The sequence below is a fragment of the Schistocerca serialis genome, chromosome 1 (genome assembly GCF_023864345.2).
Source record: "Schistocerca serialis cubense isolate TAMUIC-IGC-003099 chromosome 1, iqSchSeri2.2, whole genome shotgun sequence".
In the NCBI taxonomy this organism is placed as follows: Eukaryota; Metazoa; Arthropoda; class Insecta; order Orthoptera; family Acrididae; genus Schistocerca; species Schistocerca serialis.
Genome location: NC_064638.1, coordinates 784,296,052 through 784,316,437, shown reverse-complemented (window position 1 = coordinate 784,316,437; position 20,386 = coordinate 784,296,052). Strand labels below are relative to the sequence as shown.

Sequence of the window (20,386 nt, the reverse complement as noted above, 5' to 3'; positions counted from 1 at the left end):
TTTCTAAGTGATAAGTGATCCCAGAAACTTATTCTATATGGCATTACTGAGCGGAAATATGCAGAATATGTCAGCAGGTTAATTTGTTTGTTTCCAAGATTAGCAATCGCAGGAGGAGCAAATCTAGCTAAAGTTAATTGTTCGAGAAGCTCAGTAATATGTTTCTTCCAGTCCAAGGTTTCATCAATATGTACGCCCAAAAATTTGGAACATTTTACCCTATTTACTCACTCCTTCCCATATTATTGTTGGTATGACTCCATTTGTTGTGCAGAACTGAATATAGTGTTTTTTTTATTTTCTTCAAAATATGGGGAGAATTCATTTTCTGAGGACCACATAATACCCACTGACAACATTTTTTTCCTTAAGGCTTTTACTATTTGGTGTGTGTGTGAATGCATTCTCATTCGGGCAACGCTTCTGGAATCCAAACTGTGATATGTTAAGTAAATTGTTTCTACTTTAATGTGAGGCTGCTATTGAGTGCATTACTTTTTCGAATATTTTGTAAAAATATGTCAGTAAGGGAACTGGACGATAATTGTTTCTTGTTGGCATGTGTGTTTCGACTTTTCGGCATGCCGCTTAAAAAACACACTGTAGAAGTTTTGATACAAATTCGCGTTGAACACAGTTACATCGGTTTTGGATGCGTTGCAGAATATCATGAATGACTCTCTGACTGAGATGCAGTGATTTCGACCAGCACGACAGAGAGCTCCCCAGCCGGCCGCGGTGGCCGTGCGGTTCTAGGCTCTTCAGTCCGGAACCGCGTTACTGCTACGGTCGCAGGTTCGAATCCTGCCTCGGGCATGGATGTGTGTGATGTCCTTAGGTTAGTTAGGTTTAAGTAGTTCTAAGTTCTAGGGGACTGATGACCGATGTTGAGTCCCATAGTGCTCAGAGCCATTTGAACCATTTAGAGAGCTCCCCGAGGGATATCTGACAGTGGATTGTGCGGCACTTACTACCAATCGAGAAATCCCGGCAAGGCACACGTATGAACCATTCAGTTCAGTTCAGAGAGACCATAAAGAATGATGAGCACTTTAAGATTGTCTATGCTCAGGATTAATTACGTAAAACAATATGTTATACGTTATAATGATGTATATTGTCTGAATTACAAAGCTGACGTGAGATTTTCGTACACCCTCCCCTGCCCCCCCCCCCCATCCCCCTCGCACATTAAAAGAGATTTGGTGAGATTTAGCCGTACCCTTCTCCCTTCCTTTTTAAGCTTACGTAGTAATGGACGCCTCCTTAGCAAACATACTGACATCAATGAGAGGTTCTACCGATTAGTACTTGCCGCGAGGACAATGTCACTTATGACAGGCGGAACGTGATATATTTTCGGACGAATGCACGCCAAAGAAGTGGTTTCATTCTCTTATTAGAGGCATTTTGTTACCTATCGTCAGAGTCGTCTGTACTTATCGTCATATACTGATTGCCTTCACATGATCACTGACTTAATTAATTCGCCTTGTGACTTCCTGGCATGATCTACGAAAGACTGTACTGACGGACGCCTTCACAGACTGCTTCAGTGAATTCCGAATTTGCTCAGTGGTACGACCACTAGCGCTTTAAACTCGACGCCGTTCTTGACCACGTAAGAGGCAAGACTGCGAGGTGGCCTTCACTTCTTTGGTCATGGGGTCCAGTGTCCTACAGCAGACAACGAGCTTTGTTATCTGTCCGCACCACGGCGGACCAGGATTCGTTTCTAGAGGCCACAGGCAACACAGTGTCGAATTCCAGTGGCGGAAAATACATTTGTAAGATAGACGCCGCAAGATGCAATTGCGTTTAGGTCAGCGTAAGAACAATTATTATACACACATCAAAAAAAGTTTTGCATCACCCCGGTTCCCAGAACTCCTAAAGCTAAACGTTGACTGTGAATATTGTATCACAGATGCAGTCCCTTTGACTATTCAGAGATGCCACCAAACCCACCCAAAGATGTAGACAACCATGCATGGCCGTATGGCCTAAGGCGTCTTGTCACTGTCCGAGCAGCTCCACACGTCGGAGGTTCGAGTCCTCCCTCGAGCATGGGTGTGTGTGTTGTCCTTAGCGTAAGTTTCTTTAAGTTAGATTAAGTAGCGCGTAAACATAGGGACCGATGACCACAGCAGTTTTGTCCCATAGTCTTTACCACAAATTTCCAACCACGCATGAGCAGCGCCTATTAGACAAAGGGGGTCGGACAGCCGATCAGTTCCAGTCATTCCACCAGGAAGGAGGAACACGGCTAGTGTTGTCTGTAGTTCGACCATACCTAGACGGTCAACACCGCGGTTCGATCGCGTCCGCATTGTTACTTTGTGCCAGGAAGGGGTCTCAACAAGGGAAGAGTCCAGGAGTGAACCAAAGCGATGTTGTTCGGACATGGAGGAGATACAGAGAGTCAGGAACCGCCGATGACATGCCTCGCTCAGGCCGCCCAAGGGCTACTACTGCATTGAATGACCGCTACCTACGGATTATGGCTCGGAGGAACCCTGACAACAACGCCACCATGTTGAATAATGCTTTTCGTGGAGCCACAGGACATCATGTTAACGACTCAAAATGTGCGCAATAGACTGCACGATGCGCAACTTCACTCCCGACGTCCATGGCGAGGTCAATCTTTGCCACCATGACACCATGCAGCGTAGTAGAAGTGGGCCCAACAACATCCCAAATGGACCACTCAGGGTTGGCATCACGTTCTCTTCACCGATGAGTGTCGCATAAGCCTTCAACGAGACAATCGTCGTAGACGTGTTTGCAGGCAACCCGGTCAGGCTGAACGCCTTAGATACACCGTCCAGCGAGTGCAGCAAGGTGGAGGTTCCCTGATGTTTTGGGGTGTCATTATGTGAGGCCGACGTACGCTGCTGGTGGTCATGGAAGGCGCTGTAACAGCTGTACGATATGCTATCCTCCGACCAATAGTGCAACCATATCGGCAGCATATTGACGAGGAATTCTTCTTCATGGGCGACAGTTCGCGCCCTGACTTCCTTCAGGATAACGACATCAATGGCACTGAGCACTATGCGACTTAACTTCTGAGGTCATCAGTCGCCTAGAACTTAGAACTAATTAAACCTAACTAACCTAAGGGACATCACACACATCCATGCCCGAGGCAGGATTCGAACCTGCGACCGTAGCGGTCGCTCGGCTCCAGACTGTAGCGCCGGCCGGCGATAACGACATCGCTCGATTAGAGTGGCCAGCATGTTCTCCAGACACGAACCCCATAGATCATGCCTGGGATAGATTGAAAAAGGCTGTTTATGGACGACGTGACCCACCAACCACTCTGACGGATCTACGCCGAATCGCCGTTAACGAGTGGGACAATGTGGACCAACAGTACCTTGATGAACATGTGGATAGTACGCCACGACGAATACAGGCATGCATCAATGTAAGAGGACGTGATACGGGGTATTAGAGGTACCGGTGTGTACAGCAATCTGGACCACCACCTCTGAAGTTCTCGCTGTATGTTGGTAAAACATGCAACGTGTGGTTTTCTTGAGCAATAAAAAGGGCGGAAATGATGTTTATGTTGATCTCTGTTCCAGTTTTCTGTACAGGTTCCGAAACTTTCGGAACCGAGGTGATGCAAAAGTTTATTTGATGTGTGTAGATGACTCGTTTGTCTTTGTAGTAGAGCCCAGATATTATCAGTGTCGTGAATATTTTATTCCCCCTTACGTTATTGAAGGGTTGCTAGGTTCACACTGCGTAGAAAGAAGCATATTTTTCCATTTTAAGTCTCAAGTCTTGTCAGCCTTGCAGACTTTGTAACAGTAATCTGATTGTATTAGCCTGAAATTAGCATTGCGTTGATCTGTTACCATTAGTTATTTGCTGCTGAAATTTCTTGTTTTGGCAGTGATTGCTTCTTCGCTTTTCAATTTTTTTAGCGCCGTATTTCCGTGGTTTACAGCTCAAGAAGAGAGGACACGTGAGTAGAAGTTAGCATAATAATTTGGAATATGACAGGAAGTGCTGTGTTTGTTGAATAATATAAAATTCAAATCAGCTGGATTCAGCTCATACCTTCTTTCGCGAACCGGACGTGTTCACTGATGACGTAGTCGGCATCGCCTCTCCGAGACCATCGACTAGGCGAGTACTGCTCCTCCAGCTCCTGCAACAGGGTTCCCATGAGAGCGGCACACACCTTCTGCTGCTTCCAACACAAGGTGTCCACGCACTTACACTCACTCTTCGTAGACTTTACAATCACCACAAACACGAACGTTTCTCTCTTTCAGTACAATGCAACTAGATTTTTACAACAGACGCCTAACCTTAAACATCGGAATGAAGCATAATCTGTGTACTGGTTGTCTCTTTCATTGTAGTAACGTGCAAATTTACGAGATATTTTGATATGATATCATGTGTGTACAGAGCTATTCAGAAGTGAAAATTAGATAAATTTAAATAAGCGCCAAGAATCTGAAATATGACGATTTATTCACGATTAGTTTCGACTGAACTATCTTCTGGTCGAACTATTAACATAGTGCCAAAAAGTATCTAAAATGGTGAAATGACGCCATTGATAATTTGAAACCAGAATTCCGTGATGTAAAACCTGCAAGTATAAAATTTCGTAAAAATGACATTTGGAGATTGAAACCATGATCTCTTGAGATTAAATACTTGCCTGAGGCTAGGAAAATAACAGTGTCTGGAATCAAACCATTGATCTCTTGGGCTGGAATTAGTGCACCTATCGAATTTTGAAAAAAAAAAGAACGTCCCCTTTGGAGGTCAAACCCAAACTTAGGATACAATGCCGCTAGGCAATAATGATACTTGCGAAATTCAAATAAATTATGAAAAATCCTAACAAAAAACAACAGTAGCAATGTTTTGCAGATAACTGTCACCAATGATACTCAAACCCATGACTTGGTAATAAGGTGTCTACCAAGCGTCGAGACACCAAAAATATCAATTTCTGAAAAGATGCACTCACTGAGTCTTCGACCAGGACGTGCATAACGTAAAGCCCCGTATGTGGGTACTGTCCGCCATTGTTTCTCGCCGTGTGGCCTAAGGGAGGTAGGGAAGAGTTAAAAAAAAAAAATCTTCACAGAGCGCAAGTGGCGTATTTGGATTTCTTGTCTCCGCCAAAATTTGAATTTCCTTCGAGAGGGTTGAGGAGAGGGTGACTTAATTAGCTATGTGAAATCAGAAACTAGTCTATTAGTGAAAAAGGTAACTGTCAGTAATATCGTTACCGGCACAAAGTCACTATTCGTTAATAATCATACATGCCAAATCAAAGAACATAGTTTAGTGACTGATTACTACTGCTTAAGCAGTTAAGTATGCCACTAGTAGAATGTGCATCTAGCGTTCACAACTATTTCGTTAATACTTCATGTCTACTTGGAGCAGTCAACATTGTAGGTGTTCTCAACTAGACACAGTTTCATTGAAATTTTGGCCTCACAGCAAGTATTTCAAGTTTTCTAGAATGATTAACATCGGAGGACACATGTGAGATTCATATTACACCACTTTTACTCATCAACCACATCAGTATAACAACAGTATCGATTACGAAACACCCTCGGTGATGAAAATAGATTAGAGAGAGACATTAATTCAGGTACACACACGCACACGCACGCATACACACACACACACACACACACATGAAAAACTAATCACATTTCATCGTATATTCTACAGTGCATGTAGTACTGCAGTATTGCATGATGCCGTTGATCGGATGGAACGTATTTTTCCCCATCCATATGTGACTGAAACCCACCTAAGTACCCGAGTTCGCTATCGCACATCTTTGCGGTGGCTCTAGAATCGTAACTACCCGGTTCGAACCCTGGTGGACGAAGAGATTTTCACCACGTGTATCTGGGCGAAAATGGAAGGAGAGGTAGTGACGTAAAGTTCCTCATGATCAGATTTTGCGCCAAAATGCAGAATTAAATTCCAAAATCCTCTGCAGTGTTTTATGAAGTGATGGTGTGTGATACTATTGGTGGTAATCCAGATTTCGGTTGAGAACGTTAAAATCGGCGGCACGCTTGGGTGCTGTTCGAAAGCAGTACATGTGTGCTAAAACCGGGTTTCACTCTCTGCGTTTCTTCATGAGCATACAACACGTACATGTCACCACATTGTACATACATTCGCTACAGTTACTTACACTCAACAGATACGCGTAAGACGCAAGTACTATAACTATTACTGGAGGTGCGAAAAAATTTTATCATTATGCAGGAGAGAATGGTATATGAACCAATAAGCACGTTTCACCTGCTCGAAAAACATCTCATGAATCTTGGAGGTTTGACCAGTACGAACCAACTGTATTATTCAAGAAACTGGTCTGCTGACCGAAAGCTTCTAAATCCTCGTCCTGTTGAAGATAATAATTGTCGGTCATGTGAATACTGTTCACTCTCCCATCACGTTAAAATTCCTGTTAAAGCTGAGAATTATCCTGGGTTGCCCAGGCAGTTAGCAGATGTGGCGTGGGACGTTATTTCGCGAACAAAATTCGTAATACACTGACCCAATTGTCATAAATACTGCTCAAATGTAGCTGACATTCGAAACGATCAAGAACTAATTTAACAAAACATCGGACATATTTTTTTCAAAAAAGACACTTTGCACTGGATAATTACATCGTTCTGTGCACAGAAAGCAACGTGTTTCGAGAGCCTCAGACATATTTTGTTGTCAGGAGAACTGACTGACCACCTGAGGACACTTACTTCAAGGACAATACACCGATTTCATGGTCAGTTTATTTCACTGACTAATGCCGCGCTCATCACATTTTGCAGCAACGAAAGCCAGGCAGCTGCTCTGACTTTACACAGCCCTGCCTGTTGTCGACACACGAGGTAGACTCTGTCCTCCGGTGGTGCGAGGCTTACGTAATGATTTTCAAATGTCGTGAAAGTCACATCGTGCCAAGGCATGGACTAAACTCTACGCCGGGTGGAAGCGATCGTAGCAGAGCGGGAGCCTTGTGCTTCACACAAGACGTGTGAGGAAGCTGTGTGCTATACACGAACTTATATCTTGAGATATATGTGCGAGGCGGCACAGAGGTTGACATACCTGCCGCTGGGCGCCGCTCGTCGCGCTGTCGTCCGCCATGATGTGCTCGGAGAGGAGGCGCCGCGGCCACTGGGCCAGGCGCTCCTGCTCTGCCACCGTGACGTAACAGTCGGGCGAGGCACGGCGGGTTATCGTTACCGACGCGTTTAAAGACGCGTGATCCGATTACACGCTCCCATTGCGACCGTCGACTCGTAACCCCGAAGTGAGCCGACAGCGGAAACCGATGTGACGCAGCTGCAAGGCATTGGACCCATTTTCGGGACAAAATGTTCAAACGTGTGTGAATTCCTAAGGGACCAAACTGCTGAGGTCATTGGTGCTCGATTTACACACTACATAAACTATCTTATGCTAAGAACAACACACACACCCCCATGTCCGAGGGAGGACTCGAACCTCTGGCGGGAGAGGCGGCGCAATTCGTGGCAAGGGGCCTAAGACCGCTCGGCCACTCCGCTCGGCCATTTTAGGGAGGGCGGTTGTCCAAATCAGATTTAAAATTTGAACTGTATTCCTAAATACTGGCCCTACGACTTATCTTAGAAGATAGATTAAGGAAAAGCAAACCTACGTTTCTAGCATTTGTAGACTTAGAGAAAGCTTTTGACAATGTTGACTGGAATACTCTGTTTCAAATTCTGAAGGTGGCAGGGGTAAAATACAGGGAGCGAAAGGCTATTTACAATTTGTACAGAAACCAGATGGCAGTTGTAAAAGTCGAGGGTCATGAAAGAGAAGCAGTGGTTGCAAAGGGAGTGAGACAGGGTTGTAGCCCTTGTACCAGCAGGTCAAATTGTTCAAGTAGCTCTAAGCACTATGGGACTTAACATCCGCGGTCACACTCCTCTAAACTTATAACTACGTAAACCTAACTAACCTAAGGACATTACACACATTCATGCCCGAGGCAGGACTCGAACCTGCGACCGCAGCAGCAGCGCGGTTCCTGTCTGAAGCGCCTAGAACGGCTCTGTCGCAGCGGCCGGCAATACTTTCTTTCAAATTATGAATGTGGCAGAGGTAAAATACAGGGAGCGAAAGGTTATTCACAACTTGTGCAGAAACCAGACTGCAGTTAAACGAGTCGAGGGGCATGAATGGGAAGCAGTGGTCGAGAAGGGAGTAAGACAGGGTTGTAGCCTCTCCCCGATGTTATTCAATCCGTATATTGAGCAAGCTGTAACGGAAACAAAAGAAAAATTTGGAGTAGAAATTAAAATCCATGGAGAAGAAATAAAAACTTTAAGGTTTGCCGATGACATTGTAATTGTGTCAGAGACAGCAAAGGACTTGGAAGGGCAGTTGAACGGAATGGACAGTGTCTTGAAAGGACGATGTAAGACGAACATCAACAAAAGCAAAACGAGAATAATGAAATGTTGCCGAATTAAATCAAGTGATGTTGACGGAATTAGATTAGGAAATGAGATACTTAAAGCAGTAGATGAGATTTGCTATTTGGGGAGCAAAATAACTGATGATGGTCGAAGTAGAGAGGGTGTGTAAAATGTAGGCTTGTAATGGCAAAGGAAAGCGTTTCTGAAGAAGAGACATTTGTTAACATTGAGTATAGATTTAAGTGTCAGGAAGTATTTTCTGAAAGTATTTGTGAGGAGTGTTACCATATGCGGAAGTGAAAGATGGACGATAAATAGTTGAGACAAGAAGAGAATAGAAGCCTTCGAAATGTGGTGCTACAGAAGAATGCTGAATATTACATGGGTAGATCACGTAACTAATGAGGAGGTACTGAACATAATTGTGGAGAAGAGGACTTTGTGGCACAACCTGACTAAAAGAATGGATCGTTTGGTAGCACATGTTCTGAAGCATCAAGGGATCACCAATTTAGTATTAGAGGGAAGCGTGGAAGTAAAAATCGTAGAGGGAAACCAAGACATAAATACACTAAGCAGATTCAGAACGACGTAGTTTTGCAGTAGTTACGCGGAGATGAAGAGGCTTGCACAGGATATACTAGCATGGAGAGCTGCATCAAACTAGTCTCTGGACTGAACGCCACAACAACAACATCATTCCTAAATCGTTCGAGGCGGATACAGGAATAGTTCTATTGAAGGGTCACGCCCTAATCCTGTATGGACCCTTCGTTTCACCGAGAACGTTTTCATCTGTAAATCTAGTCGTTGATATTACATTAAACCCTAATCTACCTTGTTTTTCTAGTGAATGTCCATTTCATGTCAAGAAATTTTTTGCATTTTTAAAAACGGCTATTAGATGGTGTCCTTGAGTTGTGTCATTCCTATTCTTTTAAAGGTTGTTGTTGTTACAACAATGACAACTCAAAAACTGATCGAGATGTTTACAGTTGGCATTTAAAGAAACAAATACAGTGAAAAAATGGAAGTTTCAAGTATAAGTTTTTGTTGGATAATTTTTTAACATATTAGTAAAGGTGAAACTTAACAACTAGTGCCTCGAATCGCAAAAATCAAGTTTATGTAAGATAACGGGTTCATAAAGAGCTGTTTAGAATTTGCAGAATTCTGTCGTGGTCGTGCTTTCGTCAGTGGCGTTGAATTTCGTAAACGTCGATAAAAATCAGTTGTTCTTCCAAAAAAAAATGATGACGCCGTGCTTAACATGATTGAAGAGGAACGTTATGTGACTTACCGTGATAGGAGCCATCCTTGCTACCGAAAACTGCACTACGTCTACATTTACATCTTCCTATTCTTCGGGCGGCCGGAGTGGCTGAGCGGTTCTAGGTGGTACAGTCTGGAACCGCGCGACCACTACGGTCGCAGGTTCGAATCTTGCCTCGGACGTGGATGTGTGTGATGTCCTTAGGTTGGTTAGGTTTAAGTAGCTGTAAGTTCTAGGGGACTGATGACCTCAGAAGTTAAGTCCCATAGTGCTCAGAGCCATTTGAACTATTTGAAACAATGTGTTAATAGTGTTTGCAGTGACAGATAGTGAGATATGAGTGAACAGTGTGGCTTTACATTATTTAATAAGTTATTTGTAAAAAATTTATTGTATACCAGGAGTAAATCTAATGATTATCTCTAACTAGAAACCTGTAAATGTATGTGTATACGAATTAGCTTATTTTAAATTGATCTAAACTTGTAAATACTTTTACATGTTCCATACCCTTGTAAAAAGAGATCTACGGATGAATAAAGCTGCCACTACTACTACTACTACTACTACTACTTGTACCCCAGTAATTATCGTAGAATTCTGCAAACTATTCTGAAACGAGTGACAAAGGGTTCATTCCATTGGACCACTTATTAGGGCTTCTTCCCGTTCCACTGGCATATGGAGCCCAGGAAGAATGACTGATCAGATGCCTTACTCTAATCTTAGTGTGGTGGCCCCTACGGGAGTGGTACTTAGGGACTGTAGTATGCTTCTGAGTGTCTGTTCTTGAAAGTTTAATGTAAGTTTTAGCGGTATAGTTGGCTTCTATCAAGTTTTGGGCGATTCAGGCTTCTGAACATCCCTGTTACGCTCTCCCATGGGCCAAACAAGGCTGTGACAATATGTGCTGCCCTTCTTTGTATATGAAAAATATCCACTGATAGTCCTATCTGTGTCTCACACTCTTCACTAATATTCTTGGATGAGTCGCACGAGCATTTTTTTGCGTTAGATGTTTCATTTGCATTATCTGTGAAAAATATTTGTTCGCAACGGATTTCGCACAGTCTGAAAGAAACTAAAAAACAGGATCGTATCATTTGTTGCAAGAAAATGCCCAAAACTTCGTTCGTCGAAGTACCGACTTCATACACAACATCGTCACAGGAAATGCCCAAAACTTCGTCCGTGGAAATACCGAATTCATATACAACATCGTCACAGGAAATGCACCTTGGATGTATGCCATCCATCCAGAAAGTTCCGATACCGATTTCATTGTTGATGCATAAGCGCCGCCAGCGCAGAAGCTACGGCGGAAGCTTGAACCAACGACTGTAAGCAGTAGATGTGCATTCTACTAGTCAGTTGTGAGCAGGCAGCGGGCGTGCAAACGTGATGTGTCAACGTTGTTGTGTCGCTAGTCAAAATAGAGCAACATCTCTGAATTAAGTGTTGAAGACATTCTCCCCAACGTTTTTAAAAAGAAGAAACTGTGCTATTTTGCCCTGCGTATCCTGACTGTCGAATAAAAACAACGGAGCGTGAGCTCCTGCCGCCACTTGATTGAACTGCAAAACGGGGAAGAAGAACTTTTGTGACAGTTTCACATTGTTAAGTGAACGAATTGTGCGTTGTACTCGAATAAAGGTGGGATAAGGGTGCAGGGGGAGGACTATGTAAAATACATCTACATCTGCGTGATTACTCTGCAATTCACATTTAATTGCCTGTCAGAGGAATCATCGAAAAACCTTGAAGCTATTTCTGTACTGTTCCACTCTCGAACGGCGCTGTGGAAACACGAGCACTTAAATCTTTCTTTGTGAGCTCTGATTTCTGTTATTTTAATATGCTGATCACTTCTCCCTAAGTAGCTTGGTACCAACAAAGTATTGATTGAAATTTCACGAGTAGGTCCTATCGTAATGAAAAACTCCTTCGTTTTAATGATTGCCACCCGAACTCAAGTATCATGCCCATGCCACTATCTCCCCTACTTCGTGATAATACAAAATGAGCTAGTCTACTTTGAACTTTCCGATGTGTTCCATCAGTCCAATATCATTCGTTTCCCACATCAAACAGAATCACTACAGGACGGGACGGACAAGCACGGTGTAAGCAGTCTCTTTTGAATACCAGTTGCACTTTCTAAGTGTTCTGGCAATAAATTGCAATCTTTGGTTTGCTTTTTCCCCTACATTATCTATGAGATCGTTCCAGTTTCAGTTATTCGTAATTGTAATCCCCAAGTACTTAGTTGAATTCACAACCTTTACATTCGTATGATTACTGTGTAACCGTAATTTAGCGGACTGCTTTCAGTACTCATGTGGATGAGTTCACACTTTTCGTTGTTTAGAGTCAATTTCCGCTTTTCGGATTTGTAAACTTGAATGTTGTAGATTTTATTAAAACATTTATTTGGCTAAGATCGCAAAGTGGGAAACAGTGATTACTAGTTTCAACCGCTTGAACTTTCATCTTCAGATCAGGATCCAACACATGATATCTAAATCAAGAGAATAAGTAAGACTCTTAGTCATTACAGTGTTAACATCCTCAAGGAAATGACAACTTACAATATACATACATAATACACTTGGTGCAAACATGTTGTAATCCACGTTCCCGCGGAGCAATGACCGTTCCATTAAATTTCGGGTGTGCAGTCGCATAAATTCTGCTTCTGCTTCTCAAATTTCGGTTATATATTGTTCACCATCTTCTTCGAGAATTTCTAACCTCGGTGATTTGTGTCATGTCACCGCCAGACACCACACTTGCTAGGTGGTCGCCTTTAAATCGGCGGTCCGTTAGTATATGTCGGACCCGCGTGTCGCCACTATCAGTGATTGCAGACCGAGCGCCGCCACACGGCAAGTCTAGTATAGACTCCCTAGCACTCGCCCCAGTTGTACAGCCGACTTTGCTAGCGATGGTTCACTGACCACATACGCTCTCATTTGCAGGGACGACAGTTTAGCATAGCCTTCAGCTACGTCATTTGCTACGACCTAGCAAGGCGCCATATTCAGTTACTATAATCTGAACAGATAATATTGTGAATCATGTATCGTCAAGAGCGACTTTCATCATTTATGGATTAAAGTTAAGTATGAAACTAATTACGTCCGCTTTCTGAATTCTCATTCCTTGTCATATTCCAGACCTCACGTCAGTATAGTTCTTCCCTCCTCACACCAGCCTGCGTGAGCTAAAACGCGTGCATTTCGGCCTCCTCTAGTAACACGGTGTTGGCTCTTCTGCCAACCCAACAATTTGTAGGTCTAGCAGTTTGACTGTTTTTCGTAACTCTTCCTCGGTTTGCTTGTTAAATCTCTTGAAGATTTTTCTTCTGTATTGGTCACTTGTTTATCTTGGTCTCGTGCTGGTGCATGTTGACACTATTCGCGCAACAGGCCACTGACGGTCCTGCTTTATTTTTCCTTTATTCTTATTTCATCCCCCTAGCCCCATATGGGCCGAAAGTGGGCTGTCAGCAGTACAGTTCTCCGTTCTTCAGTCAAGCGAATTAAAAATAAAATACAATGAGAAAACATAAACAAAACTTGTGGTTTTTCTGTTTTAAATTAAAAATCCGAGATGGACAGTTTAGAAAACCAGAAATATACAAATTTTAGAAACACATCACAGGAAGGTGAAATTCCAATAAAAACTCCGAAGCACTCACTGCACTTTCACTTAGAAACTGAAGGACTTGCAGTAGGATGAGAGGTACTGGCGGAGGAAAGAGTATGTTCCCTAGGGTTGGGGTATGTGGGTAGAAAGATAGGAGTATGTTAAATATGAAAAACTATGGAGATTTGAGGTAGGAGCTGAGGTGTATAGTGGGAAAAACAGTCGATGGGAAAGACAGGGGGTGAAGAGTAGTGTGGTGTTTGGGTAAGGCCGTGGCTGCAAGAGGAAAGGGAGGGGGATGGATGGAGAGGAAAAGGAGAGAGAAGACATGATGCGCAGTGGGATAGGAAGGGAAGAGTTAAAGTTGGTAGGGGGGATAAACATCATGACGGATCTCTTTGTCTGAGAGAGCGAGTTGGTTGAATTGCTATAGAATATGGTGTGTGTGGAGGTGTACGGATGGAGGGTTGTGTTTGTGAAGGTGCGGCAGCATACCAGGGTTGGTGATCAGAAGGAAGACAATGAGGTAACTGGGATCTAGTTTGTGGACAGTACAGGAGATGTGGAGGTGTTCGATGTAGGTGAGGAGAGGTGGGGATTCGATGAGATGTTAGAGGGTCCACGTGAGGGAAGGTAAACGGATGTGGAGAGTAAGACAGAGTGAATGGCGTTCAAGGATTTGGAGGGACTTATAGAACTTTGGTGTGGTACAGATCTATGCAACAACTGCATAGCAGAGGATGGGCCAGATCAGGGTTTTATAGGTGTGGAGAAGAGCAGAGGGGTACAATCCCCAAGTTTGGCCTGTTAGTAGTTTTAGTCTATTGTGGGCTTTCTATTGCGTGTTTAGTTGGTGGGGTTTCCAAGTTAGTTGCCGGTCGAGGTTAAACTTCTTAGGATTTTCTGCTAAATTGGTAGACAGAAGTTTACTTTCGTTTTCGCTGAACGCTTCATGCATAGCCCCCCCCCCCCTCCCCCCCTTACATTTATTTTGGCTTCGTTTGGTTTTTGTTAGTCTATGAGGCCTTGGCTACGTTTAAATTTGCTGTGAACTTCGGTTGTCGAAGCACGGTGGGTATTTTCCACCCCCACAATTTTGCTTGCATCTCTCTAAAGCGTATTATACAAAGCTCGTGATCTTTGTCCATTGACGCTCAACATTGTCTGCTCCTCGTGTTGACTTATCAGGAATCTGAAATCTTCTCTTCTCGCTCTTGCTAATAAGAATGATCTTCCTCTCTTTCCCTCTATTCTGTTTACAGCGTATTCAGAGATGCTGTATCGGCCTTTAACCACTGATACCCTGTTCTACGCTGAGTCGAGAAGTACAAGTCTGTCATCATCAGGTCCAAGATATCATCTTCAGAGTCGATTCTCTGATTGACAGTTGAAGGTAATTTTGGGAGAAGCACCTAGAACAATTTCACTCTGATCTCTGTCCCTACAATCCGTCCTAAACTGTGGAGCTAGTAGTGGGCAAAAATTGGCACTATTTGCTTTGTTTAGCGCTAAGCCCACAACTTGTCTAGTTTCAATCCTTCTTCTTTTTTGTTAATTTTTTTGTAATTTAAAATTTCTATGGCCTCTCAGTACATTCTTATATAGTAGCCTAATAATTGTATCTGGATAAAACGGCAATACCAAAAAAACGATTGTGATAGTTCCTTGGCCACAATGAATCATCTGCTACTACCGATTTATCCTTGTTGTCCAGACAAGTGGTCTTTTGTTGTTGCGTTTGTGCAAGAGATTTTATTGTCATCTCTATATACACTCATGACCACTGAATATATATATACACTCCTGGAAATTGAAATAAGAACACCGTGAATTCATTGTCCCAGGAAGGGGAAACTTTATTGACACATTCCTGGGGTCAGATACATAACATGATCACACTGACAGAACCACAGGCACATAGACACAGGCAACAGAGCATGCACAATATCGGCACTAGTACAGTGTATATCCACCTTTCGCAGCAATGCAGGCTGCTATTCTCCCATGGAGACGATCGTAGAGATGCTGGATGTAGTCCTGTGGAACGGCTTGCCATGCCATTTCCACCTGGCGCCTCAGTTGGACCAGCGTTCGTGCTGGACGTGCAGACCGCGTGAGACGACGCTTCATCCAGTCCCAAACATGCTCAATGGGGGACAGATCCGGAGATCTTGCTGGCCAGGGTAGTTGACTTACACCTTCTAGAGCACGTTGGGTGGCACGGGATACATGCGGACGAGCATTGTCCTGTTGGAACAGCAAGTTCCCTTGCCGGTCTAGGAATGGTAGAACGATGGGTTCGATGACGGTTTGGATGTACCGTGCACTATTCAGTGTCCCCTCGACGATCACCAGTGGTGTACGGCCAGTGTAGGAGAGCGCTCCCCACACCATGATGCCGGGTGTTGGCCCTGTGTGCCTCGGTCGTATGCAGTCCTGATTGTGGCGCTCACCTGCACGGCGCCTAACACGCATACGACCATCATTGGCACCAAGGCAGAAGCGACTCTCATAGCTGAAGACGACACGTCTCCATTCGTCCCTCCATTCACGCCTGTCGCGACACCACTGGAGGCGGGCTGCACGATGTTGGGGCGTGAGCGGAAGACGGGATAACGGTGTGCGGGACCGTAGCCCAGCTTCATGGAGACGGTTGCGAATGGTCCTCGCCGATACCCCAGGAGCAACAGTGTCCCTAATTTGCTGGGAAGTGGCAGTGCGGTCCCCTACGGCACTGCGTAGGATCCTAGGGTCTTGGCGTGCATCCGTGCGTCGCTGCGGTCCGGTCCCAGGTCGACGGGCACGTGCACCTTCCGCCGACCACTGGCGACAACATCGATGTACTGTGGAGACCTCACGCCCCACGTGTTGAGCAATTCGGCGGTACGTCCACCCGGCCTCCCGCATGCCCACTATACGCCCTCGCTCAAAGTCCGCCAACTGCACATACGGTTCACGTCCACGCTGTTGCGGCATGCTACCAGTGTTGACTGCGATGGAGCTCCGTATGCCACGGCAAACTGGCTGACACTGACGGCGGCGGTGCACAAATGCTGCGCAGCTAGCGCCATTCGATGGCCAACACCGCGGTTCCTGGTGTGTCCGCTGTGCCGTGCGTGTGATCATTGCTTGTACAGCCCTCTCGCAGTGTCCGGAGCAAGTATGGTGGGTCTGACACACCGGTGTCAATGTGTTCTTTTTTCCATTTCCAGGAGTATATATATATATATATATATATATATATATATATATATATATATATATATATATATATATATAGGGTGTTACAAAAAGGTACGGCCAAACTTTCAGGAAACATTCCTCACACACAAAGAAAGAAAATATGTTATGTGGACATGTGTCCGGAAACGCTTACTTTTCATGTTAGAGCTCATTTTATTACTTCTCTTCAAATCACATTAATCATGGAATGGAAACACACAGCAACAGAACGTACCAGCGTGACTTCAAACACTTTGTTACAGGAAATGTTCAATATGTCCTCCGTTAGCGAGGATACACGCATCCACTCTCCGTCGCATGGAATACCTGATGCGCTGATGCAGCCTTGGAGAATGGCGTATTGTATCACAGCCGTCCACAATACGAGCACGAAGAGTCTCTACATTTGGTACCGGGCTTGCGTAGACAAGAGCTTTCAAATGCCCACATAAATGAAAGTCAAGAGGGTTGAGGTCAGGAGAGCGTGGAGGCCATGGAATTGGTCCGCCTGCACCATCCATCTGTCACCGAATCTGTTGTTGAGAAGCGTAGGAACACTTCGACTGAAATGTGATGGAGCTCCATCGTGCATGAACCACATGTTGTGTCGTACTTGTAAAGGTACATGTTCTAGCAGAACAGGTAGAGTATCCCGTATGAAATCATGATAACGTGCTCCATTGAGCGTAGGTGGAAGAACATGGGGCCCAATCAAGACATCACCAACAACGCCTGCCCATACGTTCACAGAAAATCTATGTTGATGACGTGATTGCACAACTGCGTGCGGATTCTCGTCAGCCCACACATGTTGACTGTGAAAATTTACAATTTGATTACGTTGGAATGAAGCCTCATCCGTAAAGAGAACATTTGCACTGAAATGAGGATTGACACATTGTTGGATGAACCATTCGCAGAAGTGTACCCGTGGAGGCCAATCAGCTGCTGATAGTGCCTGTACACGCTGTACGTGGTATGGAAACAACTGGTTCTCCCGTAGCACTCTCCATACAGTGACGTGGTCAACGTTACCTTGTACAGCGGCAACTTCTCTGACGCTGACATTAGGGTTATCGTCAACTGCACGAAGAATTGCCTCGTCCATTGCAGATGTCCTCGTTGCTCTAGGTCTTCCCCAGTCGCGAGTCATAGGCTGGAATGTTCCGTGCTCCCTAAGACGCCGGTCAATTGTTTCGAACGTCTTCCTGTCGGGACACCTTCGTTCTGGAAATCTGTCTCGATACAAACGTACCGCGCCACGGCTATTTCCCCGTGCTAAGCCATACATCAAATGGGCATCTGCCAACTCCGCATTTGTAAACAATGCACTGACTGCAAAACAACGTTCGTCATGAACAATAACCTGTTGATGCTACTACTGATGTGCTTGATGCTAGTACTGTAGAGCAATGAGTCGCATGTCAACACAAGCACCGAAGTCAATATTACCTTCCTTCATTTGGGCCAACTGGCGGTGAATCGAGGAAGTCAGTACATACTGACGAAACTAAAATGAGCTCCTACATGGTAACTAAGCGTTTCCGAACACATGTTCACATAACATCTTTTCTTTATTTGTGTGCGAGGAATGTTTCCTGAAAGTTTGAACTTACCTTTTAACTGGCTTGTGCTAGCCATAGATGTGAATTTCGATCGCAGGATAGGCAAGAGGCGCTCTTCTAGCGGATATTACCAAGGCCGGCTCTTCGGTGCCTAACGTATGGGAAACTTCTTATCCATGGTCGTGTATGGAATGAGTTTTCCGCACTGCTCCGTGTCAACCCGTCAACCATGTACGGTGAGTAAGTACCCTCATTCAGGAGAATCGGTCACCAACAGTTGGTTACCACAGGCAATATGTTGATGTCTGGGATTCCTACCGACTGTTTCAGATGGTAAAAGCGAACAGATGAACCAAGATGAAGCAATCACTCGTTAATTCAATGAGTCAGTCATCAGCCGGACCATTCAGAATAACATCCTCATTGTGGCGAACAGACACCATCACCTCATACATGTATCTCTGCTCAAGGCACGTCGATGGATACAGAGATTACCAGGGATGCCATTGAACCCCCAAAGGCTGGAAATACGGCGTCTGGACTGATAAGCTGCGGTATGTATTGGTACATATCGATGGCATTCACCAATACGTCAGGAAACTCACATGATCGAAGTGATGGAGAAATTCGTGGGAGACCCCTGAAATATCTCCCTATGGCCTGATCACGTGCTTTAGTGTTTTCGCTTTCAGCAGACCACAGATTGTGTTGCCAGGTCCAAAAATAGAAAAGCCGGTGTCGGTGTAATATTTTGCCGGACATTTTGCCCAAAAGCCGGGCTACCTACTTTAAACAGAAATAGTCATTTGGGTATTTTCAATCGTCTCTAAATAGTCAATTAAAGCCCGTTTCCAACTAAGATCAGATTTAAACGTGCTTAAACTGGAAATAATCACTTAACAGCCATATAATTTGACAATTATAACTGCAACGAAGCGCTCAGTTTTCATAACTGCTCAGTTTTATTTCTAAGATAATTTTATGTTAAAAGTAAAAAGGATCTTCATTAACCAAGAAACAAATATCTATTCTTCTGCCACTAAAAACGAAAAGATGTACAATAACAATGGGAATTTCCCCAAAATTTACAAAAAATAACAATAATATCTAGTTAGGTACTAATATTTCTTATTTGAATCCACATCATCAAGAATGTTATTTTTCTTGTAAATGAGTTCGTGGAACTCTTGACAGGGTTCCGTTTTGCGTTCCTTTGTCCGTTGGGGGATTATGAAACTGAACACCCTTTTAACGTTGACATTGTGGCCTGGAATAGCAAAGTAGTATTCTGCCAGCTCCAATAATTCCGAATAAAATTCTTCATTATGATGTGATCTGAAATGAGCTGTCCACTTTCCATGAACCAAAAGCGTTTTAAATTCGTCGTTTTTCATGAATTTCGTGAAGTTGTGCCATTAATCAAAGAATTAAGTCATCCAACTTTATGTACTTTCTAGAATAGCATTCGATGGTGTATCTATGTTTTCTTATAGCACATCTCGTGATTCCTCCTTATACTTTATTACTCGCTCTTACGTCATTAGCTTGGAACGGGCCTTCGTTGTGCGTTCTCTACTTATTAGCTAAAAAGCCTAACAAAATCCAGATATATGTGACCGGACACGATCTTAAAATGCGGGACATATCCGGCTACAGCCGGATGCCTGGCAAGCCTCACCATAGGCAATCTGAACGAGTTTTGCTCGAATGACTTGACGAATACTCTCACAGACTTGAGGGGTATAACTGCCCACGTCGTGTTATGCTGACTCCAACGTAGCTTGAATGGATTTTTAAGTTTGTTTTATATGCCCGACTTCTAATTTCACCACACAAGTCACCAGGGTTGAGCAGTTATTGCCCGATGACGACAAGCAATACAGTTTGTTAAAGCGGGGTTCACCGTTATTAATTATGTTTTTAGATTTAATTTTATTACTCGTACAGAGACTCAACGTTCCTTTGTTTTAACAGCGTGTCTTCAAAATAAGTATGAGATGCTAATGTCTTTGCAATACATAATGTCGACTATTGAGTTAAACTTCGTACCTATTTTGCCATTTTAGAGAAGAGAAACCTTAAGCGCTTCTACTTCTATAGTCTCAGTATCAAATGTTCACTAATTTCAATTTACTTCCTAGCTCAGTTCAGTATTTAACACAAATTATATATCAATGTCATTTCAGAGATATTACGTAGGTTCC

At 43.9% G+C, this 20,386-nt stretch overlaps 2 protein-coding genes across 3 annotated transcripts in view; one reads left to right on the top strand and one right to left on the bottom strand.

Moving 5' to 3' along the window:
- LOC126483623 (kynurenine formamidase) overlaps positions 1-7,217 on the bottom strand; it is a 46,951-nt gene extending 39,734 nt beyond the window's left edge. For both annotated transcript variants that reach the window (XM_050106678.1, XM_050106670.1), the window contains exons 1-2: positions 7,135-7,217; positions 4,078-4,168 (exon numbers count right to left, since the gene is read on the bottom strand). In XM_050106678.1, the coding sequence (XP_049962635.1) occupies positions 4,078-4,168; positions 7,135-7,173 (130 nt within the window). In that variant the 5' untranslated portion in view covers positions 7,174-7,217. The remainder of the gene's footprint in view (positions 1-4,077; positions 4,169-7,134) is intronic.
- Positions 1-20,386, top strand: part of LOC126483633 (waprin-Thr1) — a 185,716-nt gene that overhangs the window by 85,704 nt on the left and 79,626 nt on the right. The gene's annotated exons all lie outside the window — the stretch shown is intronic.